The 14,584-nt window shown below is 42.3% G+C and overlaps 1 protein-coding gene across 1 annotated transcript in view; it reads right to left on the bottom strand.

Moving 5' to 3' along the window:
* Positions 1-779: 779 nt before the first annotated feature.
* The window catches only part of VPS35 (VPS35 retromer complex component), a 361,777-nt gene continuing 347,972 nt past the window's right edge, over positions 780-14,584 (bottom strand). Inside the window, exons 15-17 of the mRNA XM_069216632.1 lie at positions 10,807-11,046; positions 7,932-8,075; positions 780-1,746 (exon numbers count right to left, since the gene is read on the bottom strand). Coding sequence (XP_069072733.1) covers positions 1,567-1,746; positions 7,932-8,075; positions 10,807-11,046 — 564 coding nt within the window. The 3' untranslated portion in view covers positions 780-1,566. The remainder of the gene's footprint in view (positions 1,747-7,931; positions 8,076-10,806; positions 11,047-14,584) is intronic.

Genomic DNA, 14,584 nt, shown 5'->3' with positions numbered 1-14,584 from the left:
GAATGTCTTGGGTGGCAGGTATTAGTCATTTTTAAAGTATACTAAATTAATAAACAACTGTTGATGTGCTGATCTCTGAATCAGACAAACAGCACCACCATGTGGCACAGCAATTGTTGACAAGTGCTGGAGCAGAGCACCAGAAATCACTTGCTCAAATTAAGCAATGGCTGGAGACAACTGTGGACAGAAAAATATCTTTTTTTTTTTATCAGATCTATGCAAGATTGACTACAGCTATCTAAAAAGTGCAAAAATGCATTTGACAACACATTGGGGAAATCTGCACAGTACATTGCAGTGAGAGCTGAGCAGGGAATTAATGTTTAAAATAAACTACAACTTTTAATGTGGCATAAATATACTTTCTGTTCCAAAGGACGAATGTTTCGCACAGTTTGACATGTACTTTAGATTAGTCAAGGCACATCAGCAGTTCCACTTGCTGTTCCTCTGGAGCGTCATGCTAAAACGTTGCAACTAAGCAAAATTACAGAGCTTGCCTACACACGCATTGACAGCGTAAAGATGAGACAGAACAGTGTTTCAATTCACAAAAAGTGTGTGTGTGTAGCTGTGTGCTTTCATATATAAACAGTGATGATAAATAATATTACACTAAGCATATACTTACCTGAAAGATAGATAGATTTTTTTCACAAAAAAAACTTTGTGAACCGTGTGGTATTATATTTAAAGCTGCACATTAATCAGGCTGGCATCGCCTTCATTTACACAAAGACTATCTAAAGAATCACAAATAGTATGGATAACCAGTACACTTTGTTAATAGCAATTTTATTGTTTGGTGCAAATCATGAGACATAATAAACTTGTATAATGCACTTTCCCTAAATTTACAGTAAGGATGGTTATACATACACTCTATAGATCACACGTCTTCCATATAACTTTTTTTCATATTATTTGGAGCAAAGGTGTATTGATAAATAAGCCCTGTGCACAGTACTGGCCTTCACTGAATATCACAGGACTTTCTTATGCAAAATATAACTTTTGTCTTTTAACATGGCGCTTTACAACTCTCCAAACATGCATTAATATATTCTAGTTCTCAAAAAAATCATGACAAATAGCACTGATCTGGATTAAAAGAAAAGCTCAAGCAGAATCCCACATATAAGAACCCCAAGTGAAATAATTGGGATTTTCCAAGTTGGCCACGTGAACACTGAAGACAGAAGGACAACTTTTGCGGGGTTAAAACTGAACTGCACATGAAAGTACAGAAGCAACACCAACAAACAGAGGCATAAAAGAAAATATTTGGGTTAGAGTGTTGCACTTTAGAAATATTATGGAACTGGTTTGGCAATGCTAAAATTGTTATCAAATTTAGGCTACTGGTCCAATACAAAGGTATTACTTATTTAAATGCAGTATGGAGAATGCAGTTATGTATTTGGTTGATGTCCTCAAATAACTGAATGATGATCCAATTGGCAATTTCGAAAGGCACACTCTAAGAAGGAACTATTCTATTTATAAAAAGAAATTACATAAATGGAACGAAAAGAATAGGTGCACTGTTTAGGGACATCCCACTCAAACAACAAGTCCTTCGTATATTGGACCATCGGATTCTGGGGCTTCCCGCCGCATACGCAAATGCTCCAATGTGTTATGAAAATGTTTGTTTATTTGTTCAGTTTCTTCGCTGGATTCCAGGTTGGGCAGATCTTCTCTGATCTTCTGAATGAGCTGATTCAAAACCTGGACAGTCACCTGGAATGAAAGCGCCAAAAATGTTATAACGTCATAGAGTAATGTGGGGAAGGTAATTTCAACAGCTTTTTTGTTGTTTGCACACGGACATCAACAGATACATGTGACACATGAACAAAGAGTGATTGGAAGTGTGTGGGTGCAAGATCATAAGGGAAACATGGAGTCACTGTTTGTGTGAGCTTATCTTCAGACTTATGGTCAGTTAGGCTCACTCTTATGAATATATCATAGAGGTCAACTGCAAAGCCTTAAAGTGCTGGCCGAAAAGAGGAAATAACATCTTCTCAAAAAAATGTGTTCTATGACAGGGTCCACAGGAGTAGATGATTTGGTAATCCAAAAATGTACATAAAGGAGGGTTAACCCAACTCTCTTAAATCCTGTTTTTTACCAGAATAGAATGTGTGACCTTCCAAATATCTCAACTAAGTGTGCGATTCGCATCCAGGTGAATTAGTGCTCTTGTTACATTTCTTGGATATATTTGTAGGGTCCTCGGCCACAGGTACCACCTGTTGTCTACTTCATCATCAGACCCTGACCTGCACCACTTGATGTGGGTGGATGGCCTCTACGTGTTTGTAAGCAGAGAGCTTAGAAGGTAAAAGGCAGGGGATTATGTGAATAGATTAAAATTGCCTCATAGATCATACAAATACTGTTTAATGAGCAAGGTACTGGGCAAGACCTAAAAACAGTGAGATGTCAGCAGGACATAATGGTCCCTGACATCAAAAAGGTCGGCATGTTTCAGCCTTTTCATTGTCCCGAAAGGGTCAATCGGCTTTCTTCAGGACCAAGTTTCTATTTGTATATCAAATCCCTGTGTGTTGGGGTTGGGAATAACAAACCTATTTCTTATGCACTCGTAATAGTATTAAGGAAGCATGTATGCAGTTCATAAAGACCATACATTAGGACACTTTCCTTGATATGGTAACGGATGCCCTTTCTATGAATGAGACATCATAGGGGTTTGCAGAGGGAACAGTCCCTGTAGTCCCACATTCGTCAAGAGATACCATTCGTAATGTAACCTACTTTCAGCCCTGAATCTAATGTGTGGAGTGTATGAACTGCGTGCATGATTTCTGAATCCTATTATGAGTGCATAAGAAATAGGTTGCGTTAGACCTGGCATCCTTGTTGTGCTTTCCCTGGTCCTTTTGCCTCTGCCGCCTGTATTTTTGACTGTCTGCTGGATTTCGTTTTTGCTGGTTTTGGTACTCTGGGCACTTTACCACTGCTGATCAGTGCTAAAGAGCAAGTGCTCCCTGTGTAAATTATGATTATGATTGGTTACCCATGACTGGGATATTTGATTTACTAGTAAGTCCCTAGTATAGTACACCATGTGTGCCCAGGGCCCGTATATCAAATGCTACTAGTAGGCCTGCAGCACTGATTTTACCACCCACATGAGTAACCCTGTAAACATGTCTTAGACCTGCCATTGCAGTGTGTGTGTACAGTTTTGCCATGTCGACCTGGCAAGTGCACCCTCTTGCCAGGTCCAAACCTTCCATTTTACTACACGAAAGTCACCCCTAAGGTAGGCCAAAGGTAGCCACATGGGCAGGGTGCAGTATGTACTAATAGTGAAATACTACCCGATTTGGTTTTTATTATTGTAAGGCCTATCTCTCCCATAGGGTAAGATGGGGATTGCCTTGAAATATCTTTCAAGTGTAATTTCCCATTGGGAGAAGATAAATAAATGGAGCCTGGGGGTCTCTGAACTCACAATTTAAAAATAAATCTTTATTGAAGGTGGTTATGATGTGTGTGTTTGAAAATGCCACTTTTGGAAAGTGGGCATTTTCTTGCTTAACATTCCGTGCCTCTGCCTGGCTGTGCAATACACGTCTGGGTCAGGATGACAGTTGGGCTGGTTGTGAATTCACTTTAGACAGTGACACAAAGGGAGCTGAGGTGTGCCCTGCATTTCCTGATGGGTCTCCTTGGGTACAGGGGTGGTAGGAGCTGACACCTGAACCTGAATATGTCTGTGCCTGTCCTTACACAATACAGTCTCCAACCCCTTAGAGTGTGTCTGGTACCCGGGCATGAAAGGCAGGGTCTTGCGCACTATGAATACTTTCCTTTGAAGTTTGCCTACTTCAAAGGCAACAATGAGTATAAGTATTGCACCCAAAACCTCAGACTTTTTAAACACTTCTGGATCAAGAGGAGACCCTGCCAAAGAAGAAGAGCTGTGAGGAGGAGTACTGCCCTTCTGCTGTGTGCGCTTTGCTGGTTCGGCCCACAGTTGCTGCTTCTTCTTTGGATAGGACAAAGACTGGACCTTGCTGTGTAACCTGCATGTGAAGTTTCTCCAAGGGCTTGGACTGAGCTTGCCACCTGCTAAGAAGTCTCAGGGACATCAAAGACTTCACAAGCCAGTCCCTGGGTTCTCTTGCTGAGAACCCTGACTCGCCAGGTGGTGTCCACGCCAGTTCCTGGGCCCTTGGGATTAAAACCCAGCCTAAAAACAAGAATTAAAAGGCACATCAACGCCAGAAGACTCCACAACCGCCCCCCTGCCTGACTGCACCACGGCCTGCATCCAAAGCCATGGTCCCTACTGAAGTGCAACGATCGTGACTGTCGCCGAGGACCTATGCCGCTGACCTGAAGCCGCCACAGCACCCCTGAAGTCCTGCGACATTCCCGAGTGCCATGTCACCGACCTCCATGACACTTGACTCTGCCACAGCGCCTGTGGCCCCATGATGTGACCGCGACCCCGAGAGCTCGCCCCATCGCGTCTTGACCTGCCGGATTCATCGACCCCGCAGGATTGTAAAGAACCGATGCCTCTCCACCAACATCGCATTAACTTCGCCTGACTTCCCCGGTAGCAGTAAGAAACCAATGTTGCACCATCTCCAGCAACAACTCACCTCCCAACTCCATGGAACATCTTTGTTTTCCTCGTTTCTAAGGTACTGTACTTGGAGTCCGTGAGACTCCATGACCGCCGCCGCACTCCCTCGCGAGCGGCGCAGACTTTTGGGAACGATTCCGTAACGACACCATGACAGCAACAGTTGGAACTATTGTGTTTTTATGTGCTTTTATTGGGATTGAATCTTTAAAAATTCATATATGTGCTTGTGTATATTGGATTTTTGTTGTTTTGGTCTGGTTTTACTCAGAGAAATACTGGTTATCTTTCTAAACTGGTGTGGTGTCCATTGGTTGTGTTTTCACTGTGTTACTGTGTGTGTGGGTACAAGTACTTAACACATTGCCTCTGAGAGAAGCCTGGCTGCTTGCACCCCTGCTAGCTGGTAGGTGGTCTCATCCGGCTCAGAGTCGGCCACGTTGAAAGTGCCACACACTGTGTTTTTATAGGTGTCACTCTATTTCGCTGACATTTTTTTTTTTTTGCAGCTTTCCACACCAGAATGTCAGAGTCCCAAGGAGCACTGACAATTGGTGTGAAATATTAGACCCTTTGATGAGTAAGCCTCACACTGTCATCAGTTAGCAGAGTGGGGACGTTCCATAGGGAATCTGTAGATAGAGTCTTATCAGATAAGGTGTTACTGGTGGTAAGTAACTATCATCTGAAAGTGACTTCAAGCCGCATATTTCTTACCTTAGAATAGATACCCAAGCAATGCCTCCCCGGAGATGGGTATGTGAAACAGAGTTAGACCAAAAAGTCCTGCAGGACCAAACGGGCACAGTGTCTTTCAAGAAGGACCTGACCGTCCAGGCAGTAGTGTTTGTCAAACGTGTGCAGTGACACCCAAGTAACTGCCTGACAGATGGCCAGGGCAGGGACTCCATGAGCTAACGCAATGGTTGCAGCCTTGGTGCTGGTGGAATGAGCATGTAAGCCCTCAGGGGGTTGCTTTTTGGCAGGTGCATAGCAGATCTTTATACAGAACAATGTCCATCCTGTGATGGTCAGTTTTTGCACGGCCTTTCCTTTTATAGCTTCAACATATCCTACAAAGAGTTGATCGTCCACCCAGAACTCATTGGTAAGATCAAGGCAGAACGACAACACTCTTTTTGGCCCAGGAGGTGGAGTCTCTCTTCTTCTTTAGAAGGGTGAGGCAGAGGAAAGAATGTAGGCAAGGTGATTTTTTGGCCTACATGAAAGGGTGTCGCTACCTTCAGAAAGAAGGAGGTACATGTTCGAAGGACCAGCTCATTTGGGTAAAAGGTGATACGAGGAGGGTGCACACACACGACCTGCAATTCACTGACCCTCCTGGCCAATGCTATGGCTGCTAAGAAAGTTGTCTTTATGGTTAGAAACAGCAGTGGGGAGTTGTACAGCGGCATGAAAGGCGTGCATCTCTGAAACGTCAGAACTAAGTTTAAGTCCAACTGGGGCATAATGAAGGGCCTGGGAGGAAATGTGTTGAAGACCTTTCTGGAACTTAGTCACAACAGGTGACTTGAACAAATAAGGTTGGTCAGGCAAGAGAAAATATACAGAAATGGCTGATAAAAAGCTCATAGCTGTGCCCACACCAGAGCCCTGCTGGGCTAAAGACAAAACAAACAGTAAAATATAGAAAGGGGAGCAGAGCGAGGGTCTATAGTTTTGGAAGAACACTCTGCCACAAAATTTCCCCAGCGGCAGGCATATACCATTTTGGTGAAGGGCCGCTTGGCTACCAGAATAACATAACAGACTTTGGGAGGAAGGTTAAAAGCTGTCAACTGTCGCCGCTCAATCTCCACTCATGAAGGTGGAGAGTGCGCTGGTTCAGGTGCAGGTCTCTTCCCTGTTGATGCAACAGAAGATCTTCCCAAAGAGGCAGCATGAATAAGGCCTCAAGAAATGGGGAGGATGCAGAAGAGATGCCCCAAACCTTACACTGATAGCAGATCACAAGATGCAACAATGGAAGAACTTCAACAATTTACTAGTCTACCATTGCCAGCACCCCTTTCCTCCTCACCCCCTCTTCCTGAGGAACACATCCTGTGTCAGCCCCATAACTGCCTCTATTCAATCTTGACACACTTCTTTACCAGCACATGGCATGAAAAATTACAGAAGCGCATACACAGCTGTACATCAAACAGCCTTCAAGAAACTACTTCCACGACTGCAGGCTCAACGAATGATACAGTATCTCATCAAAGATGAGCACTGGCTCATACAGAATGGAAATAAAACTGAGATGTGCCTCACTCAGAAATAGGCTCAGTATTTAAGTAAGTTCATTAGAAATACCATAAATCGCTGTCAAAAAGTAACTGCATGATTTGCAATAGAAAGTTCTACCTTTAAAGGATCAGAGCAGTTTCTGGCAAGGAAAAAATACTCTTCCCTAATGCAAAATAAGTAGAGACTAATGGAAAATGTGCTACCACACAGGCTTAAATGTGGCTCTCATAAATGCCCAAAAAACAGTCTACTTAGTCTTAAATGACCAATACTCCGATTACCGTTGTTACTTCGGCTGGCTCTAAATTGTGTGCAGTAGCTCAGTACAATGTGCTACACTTGACTCCTAAAATACACAGACATCTTGTAAAACAACTAGACATGTTCAATATGAAATCACCAATTAACTATAACTATTCCAGCAGAGCTTAACAACAGTCTTATAGAAAATATGAAGCTTTCCTTGTAGCAAGCTAGTGCTCTGTTACACAGTCACCACATACCTCAGATGCAGCAGAAAGAATAATTTCCCAAAATTCAAAAACATTATCTGTAGTCAAACTGTTCTTTGCCTGTCCCTCACCACTCACTAAGAAGTTTGATTATCACTCTGTTTTTACCCAAGCTTTTCCACCCCCATCCCAAGTGTTGCTCTCTGATTATCTATGCTGACCTCCGAAGTATCTAGGTACTGTTGCTTGAACAATTCAATCACAAAAGAAGAAAAACTTGGAAGAAGTAAAGAATATTTTCTTGAGCTGGAACAATGCTTTTCCAAAGGTTGAGACTTCACACAGACTTGCAAAGTGGCACTTTCTCCACAGAAATTAGAATACATTGCAAATCTGTAAACAGGCTGCGGGGAGAAAGACTTGAGTACCTACTTAACCACATTTTAATGTTTTATTGCATTTATTTTACAATCACTAAGAAAGCAAAATGATGACTGTATACAACAAAAACTGAAGGGAGAAATATAATGCAATAATATAATATTCGAAGGAAACCACATTAATAAGAATTAACAAAAAAGACTACTCACTGCATCATTTTCTTTTTCATAAAAGTAGATGTATCTGTTCAAGATTTCTATGAAAAGCTGAACTTGCAAGGATGGATCCATGCACTGATTTGCTATTTTTAAAGCTTTCTTCAAGCATTCCATCACTCTTTTGCCGCTGTGGATCTATGTGACAAAATAATGACACAGTCAAGTTAGGAACATTCACGCACTTTACATCTTAATTCTGAAAATGCAACTCTTGTAGAGCTTAAATGGGGACATTAAACAGGTATCAGTAAACAAATACTCTAACCCTGGGTAAAAGTTACCCTTTCATTGCCAGTTACTTAATATCCATTCAGTCTTAACAGTTCGTAATGACAAAGAGATCGATCCAAGCCTGAGTCACGATAAGCAGTTTCCTGTCATAACATATACGTTGATGGTAAATGATTTGACCTTCGTGGTTATATGGGCTCCCTTATAAACACAATCGTAATAAGTTGGAGTCTTGGTCAGAGGAGGTGGGCAGAATCCAATACTTGATTGACTCATCCTTCATCACCCTCAATCTAGGCTTGAAACTTGGTAACATCCCCTGCGTTTCGTCCTCCCGTCCACTCCCTGTAGCTTCTTTCCCACCTGCTCCTCTGACCTCTGGGGTGAAGCAGGAAACAAACTGCTTCTGAGGCTCGCCTTAAAAAAATGCACAATGACAAAATACTGTGAAACTGATCTATATGAGCCATGTATTATGAAGATAACCTCTTTGATATAAGAAATTACACCATAACATCCGCAAACATGTCCCCAAATCAGCATAAATCCACACACAAATATCAGTTTGAAAGGTTTCGTAAATGCATTAATTTTGTCTCATATTATCAGCATGTCATTTTAATTTTCTTTTTTTTTTTAAAAAAAGCTATTTTGATCTCTAAGCACGTGGTTCATTTTCTACCATTACATCAGACCCCAGCTTGTTCTTTCAGTAAATGGAATCACTTGTGCTCAATGGCATCTTTTAAGTTCCACATTATCCCATCCGAAGCCGGTCGTTGTTAACATGTGATCAGGTATTGCATCCGATGGCATTTATTGACAGTATATGCGCACGTATCCCAATAACATGTATGCTATTGTCACAAATTAACCACATCTGTCCTACAATTGACTAGTCAAAGGAACCAAGTATTCCCTCCTATGTCAGTCAATACTATGATGTGCCACAGTTGCCTCCCATATGCAAACAAATGAATTAGTGTGCCTCGGGAACCCCCACCCCAATCAAAGCCTTTATAGGCTTTCTGACAGCCAATCCCACCCTCAGCCCTCTCTACTCCTGTATGTCAATCAATGCCATTCATATAAATGACAGCCAGTGCCATGACCCTTCACATGCCAGTCCATTAAATATCAGTCTGTGCCATGATCCCTCATATCACAGTCCTCTAAATGACAGTCAATGTCCTGATCCCTCACCTACCAATTTTCTAAATGACAGTCATTGGCATGATCCCTCATTTACTAGTTATCTAAATGCCATGATATAGGTCCCAGTAAACCTCATCACCCCAGTTAATGCTAGAAAGTGTGTTTCACAGTGTGCACGTTTGTTAAGATGTTATTATTTGTAATATACCATAATAAATAGCTTAAAAGTGGTCAAAACAAACACAAATAAGCCGAACATTAAAACAAACAATAAAAGAAACACTTGTGTGCAAATAAGCAACATTACAAATAAAAAGAATATTTAAAAAAAGAATCGTGAGGAGCTTGGCCAGTACGAAATATAAAACATCCTAAAATCAAATGCCAGTAAATGCTCAGATGTGCCATGTTTTTACCCATATGCCAGTCAATGCCCATGATATGTCCGACAGCTCTTCGTATGGCATTCAACACGCATGCCATGACCGTTCTTTCACATGCTAATTAATGTCAGGCTATGACTGCCTCCCCCCCCCCTCCATTTCCCGTCTGTGCCTGTGAATGTCGCTGTGCGCACATTTCACCCTGCATGATAGTCAACATCGCTATTCGTCATGTAACCAATTTCACACGGAAGCAAATACCGCATTGCGAGACTTGGTGGTGTGGGGGGCTTAGCCTTATGCAACGTGATGCATAGCCTTCCTGAGCAGCGTAAGATGCAAGGTGGAGCAAGCCTCTCTTCCTGTTAATGACCCAACACGGCACCTGTGCACTGTTCAGGCTTAAGACTTTATTGGACAGTAAGTTCAGGCAGGCAATCAAGGGCAGAAAAGAGAGCAGACAGATATAGGCAATATATGACTGATCCCCATCAATGCCCCGCCTCCTCCCTTTACTGGATAGGCCTGACAGGATGTCTGTCATGCTCAGCTAATAAATGGAGGAGAGGGCCCTGTTTAGGTTTCCCCACGCCTTTCATTCAGTGTGCATGCCAATGGAACTAAACAGAAGCATGTTCTACAGCTAATGCCCTCATTAGCGTTACTTCACAGTGGCAGAGTTAGGACGAATCCACAACCACTCTGTAGTAGGCCAGTCACCATTGCAAGAAGGCCTGGAACCCGAGTCAAAAAGACTGCAGAAAGCGTCCAAACCTTGAAACGTACCAGCTAAATGAACTATAAAGGGAAGAAATCTGATATCTCCAACACAGGTTTCCATCTGGTTAAGAAATGTTAATAGGCTCCAAGAACAGACAGTGACTGGAAGCTCATTAGGTGTTGTGAAGAAGTTGGTTCAGTGACGTTACTAATTTTTGATTACGACCAATAATACACCAAATGTCTGGAAATATCTCCATTTATATTGGTACCGTAAACTAAAAAACACAAGAACGAAATTTGAGAGGCAAAAATAAATAGTGCGAAAATGCAGAAACGCAGGCTGGCAAAACCACCGCAAGCAAGCGAACACTTACCTCCTCCCCGTTTTTGTCCGTGTTCCGGCCGGACCAGAAGAGGTGGGCGCAGGTACTCACGGCGCGGCACTGGTCGGGCTTCTTGAGGAGCTTTGAGGCCGCCAGTGCGCACTGTGTACGCAGCGGCTCGTGGTTCTCCTCACTGAAGCACTTCATCCTCTCGAACGTGCCAATGATCAGCGTGATGGCGGCCAGCTGCGCCTTGGAGTCGCTGATCTCGTCTTCATACAGAGAGAAGGCCTGGGGGGAAGAGAAGCCTGTGAGAACCTGGAAGCCCCCATCCATGTCAAGGGGCAACGGAAACGCATTCTGCGGGGGCTATTACATTTAATTCCCCGTGCTGTTCTCACGCTCTGTATTACTAAAGAATATTATTCAGCCGACCAAATAAATTACACTCCCAATCAATAGGTTCAAAATATTCAAATTCAAGCCACAAATTTAAATTTACAAGTGGGATTACTAAGGTGTTTCTAGTCGTTTCAAATCCAACTCTTGTAGTTTTGCTGAAAGCAGTGAATACGATATATATATATATATTTAAAAAAAATAAGAACATAATAGAGTGGGTTGACTCTCAGAAATACGCGCTCTCCTCTCGGGCAGACATCAGTAAAAGCATTGTCGCCAGGACAGCATGAAACTCGTACAGTTTTAAGGGCAATGCGACCACCCTTTACTTTGAAAGAAATGTCCAAATTTCAAAAATAGATGTGTTTGATGGAGGTCAATTTAGGGGAACAGTTCGGAAGAGTTTGTAGATATTTGAAAAAAATATTTCCTAATGCGCTGGTTGTCGTTCTCAAGTGGTTTTACTTACCTCTAACATCAATAATGTGCTTCTAGTTCAAATGTTTCCAAACTCATTCATGTTTTCTTGCATCACCCCAGTCATGGTCAGCTGGTGGCTGAAAATAGCTGAATGGTCAGGCCTGGTGAATACGTTACTTTTTTAAGTAATGCCCTGTCCGATGGATACATCTCACCCAGGTTCCTTGTCTGAATCCCTTTCTAGTCCTCAAGCTGCTGCAGTAGATTTTAAGCAATTCTTTGAGACAGGTCTGCAAGAAGCCATATCAGAAGTAGCAGCACTGATTCCAAAAAGTGCCACTAGACGCTTGTGATGTCAGATTCACCAGGATGGAAAGAAATTTAGATTAAGAAACTATAATAGCCTGAACAAAGCATGACTGACTGAAAGGACGTTATTCAAGTTGATAGATGTTCAAGAGGCGAGGCAAGAGAGCTATGGGAACCTGTAGGAGAGCAGTGTCCATCAGAAAGAAGGTTATCAAATGTAAGTACCTTGCTCTTCTATTGCTTACTCCTACCTGCAGTCATCATCGTGAACAACTACCAAATCAGCCTCTTGTTAGGTGTGGATGGGGCATCAGTTAATCAAACAACAAAAAACCCTATATAGGTCCAATTTCGAACTGAAACTCGATTCCCATCATCGAGTGAGTGTCTGAATGGAGGATCAACTGGTTGACCAATATTCATAACAATAACCCCATCCCCCCACCTTCCGCCTAGCTAAAAGAACTGCCAAACCTTCAGGGACCTCCTTTCTTGCTAAATGGTCTTATGCATATGGTGATCAATCTAGAAAGGAACCATTTACAAATGGCTTTCCAGAGAAGTCAAAAACAACTGATCATCTGTTCGAGTCACTATGTCCTCTGCAGATGGAAACTTAGAGTTCTCTTAGGGTGTCAGCAAGTGATGTCAATTTTTGGCCTTTGAAAAAAGAGGCGAGAGATAGAAGCAATGTGGCAAGCTACTATAAGATGGAAACCCAAAACCTCAACTGGAAGCCTTTGTTTCTTCCAGTGGTAGTTTTGTACTACTTGATGCTAGTAAACAGATGCAATTCGAAGTGGCAGAAAAAGCCTGTAACTGGGATACACTCCTGCCTGAAGTAATGGACCAAAGTAAAGTGCATTTTACAAAGGGTCAAAAGCTTCTGATTAACACAATAAGGACACAATTCTCTTTTGCTAGAGTAAACAGCCTTAGTTGAAGTTGGAATGACTGTCAACACATCTATAGCATTCAGAGAGCAAATACCCAACTGAGGCGTTATGTAATTCCTCATCACATGTGTAACCAATCAAAGGTCTGGTGCTGTGGAAGACGTAGCTGCATTCCCAGTATCACGCTGCCACCCTGAGCCATGGAAGACGTAAGATTGAACATGCAATTCTCCTTGTTTGTAACCCAGCACCAGTGAACAGGCCAGACTTGAGATTTGCCAGTCTAGCAAATGCGGAAAGCAAGGAAAATGCAGAGGGAAGGCCAGGCAAATATAGGCAAAATTTGACTAACCCTTTGAAAGCCCAGTAGGACTTCCTTCTCTGGATGGACAAGACAGGCTGTCTGTCATGATCAGTCAAAAAGAAAGGGAAAAGGGGATCAGGAGATTTGCCAGGTGACTTACCATTCATACATGGGAGTGTGAATGCAAGTGGATTTAAACAGAAAGACGCCATACAGTCCAGGTTATCTGCAATGTTACTTTACATTGGCACAATTATTGTGGTTCCGCAAACCACTCCCTAATAGGCCAGCATCCACTACATGAGTAGTCTCCTGTCACACTCCTGTTAGGAAGCCTGGACTCAGTGTTAGAATGACTACACAAAATATACAAACCTAGAAACGCCCAACTAAAAGAGCTATAAAAGGTGCTGGTGAGGACTTTACCAATGAGTTTCCTCCTGTGATTTTACTTAAGTAACTAGCTTAGAGAGTTTGTTCTCAGACTCCGAAGATCCCCAATAGGAACTGCCGAAAGCACAATTTCTCTGAATGGAGCCCAATAGGTCATGAACCTTGGTTAAGAGTCTCTTATCTCCCTACTGCTTTATTTGTTGCGAAGGTGTTGCAGGTAAGGAATTACCAGTTAGTTTACTTCATGATGAGAAAAAAATGGTTTGGGTTCTAAAAACACTGGCTTTAGTTCCAGAAGGTTTATGTGTAAAAACTTCTACTATTGGCTAAGGAGAAACTGGAATAAAGCATATAGGCATTACATATATATAATGTGAGGATGTTCCAACATAACGTGAAGGAGGACAGCACAGGATTAATAAGAGTGAGCAATTGAAAACTGGAATGCCATTTTGGGAGAGGGGTGAGGGAGAACTAGGGTTATACTCATGAACAATGTAGAAGTAGGATGAAGTGGCAGAAGGTGTGGGCAATCTTGGGGGGGGCGCAAAAATATGGGTTAACCCACAATGTTAAAGGTAAAGCAGACAGATGGCAAGTCTGTAGATCAAAGGATATCAGTAGTTAGTAATAGAATGCAAAGGTGAGCAGGAAAAGGTTGATCTCCCTTTTTCAAAAGAACATATGCAAAACATGGAAACAAACCCAAATAAGTATAAAGAAACCTTAAGATGCAACTGCAAGCAAAAACATAGACAATGATACACACAACCTTTTGACTTTGGGTTTTTGAAGTCAACATTTAAGCAAACAGCCAAAAAAAAGAAAACATTCAACATACAAATCGAGCTGCTCATGCGGTTTTGAACCTGTAGTGCCGACTGCCCTTCTGAATGGTCTTCTTGAATCCCTACTTTCTTAGGAATTTGTGTATAAATAACAGGTCACTATTCTGCCTGAGATCTATGCCCCGTTTGTGAGAACATTTCCAGAATAGCACCCACTGGCCATCTAAGCACAGGGAACATTCTCAACTGGTGATCTCTTTGAAGTTTAGAAACCTTGGTCATCAAGATAATTGCTTCTGGAGGGAAGAGAAGCAGGA

This window comes from Pleurodeles waltl, chromosome 12, assembly GCF_031143425.1.
Source record: "Pleurodeles waltl isolate 20211129_DDA chromosome 12, aPleWal1.hap1.20221129, whole genome shotgun sequence".
In the NCBI taxonomy this organism is placed as follows: Eukaryota; Metazoa; Chordata; class Amphibia; order Caudata; family Salamandridae; genus Pleurodeles; species Pleurodeles waltl.
Note: the sequence above shows the minus strand (reverse complement) of the source record. Positions and strands in the feature narration are given on the sequence as shown.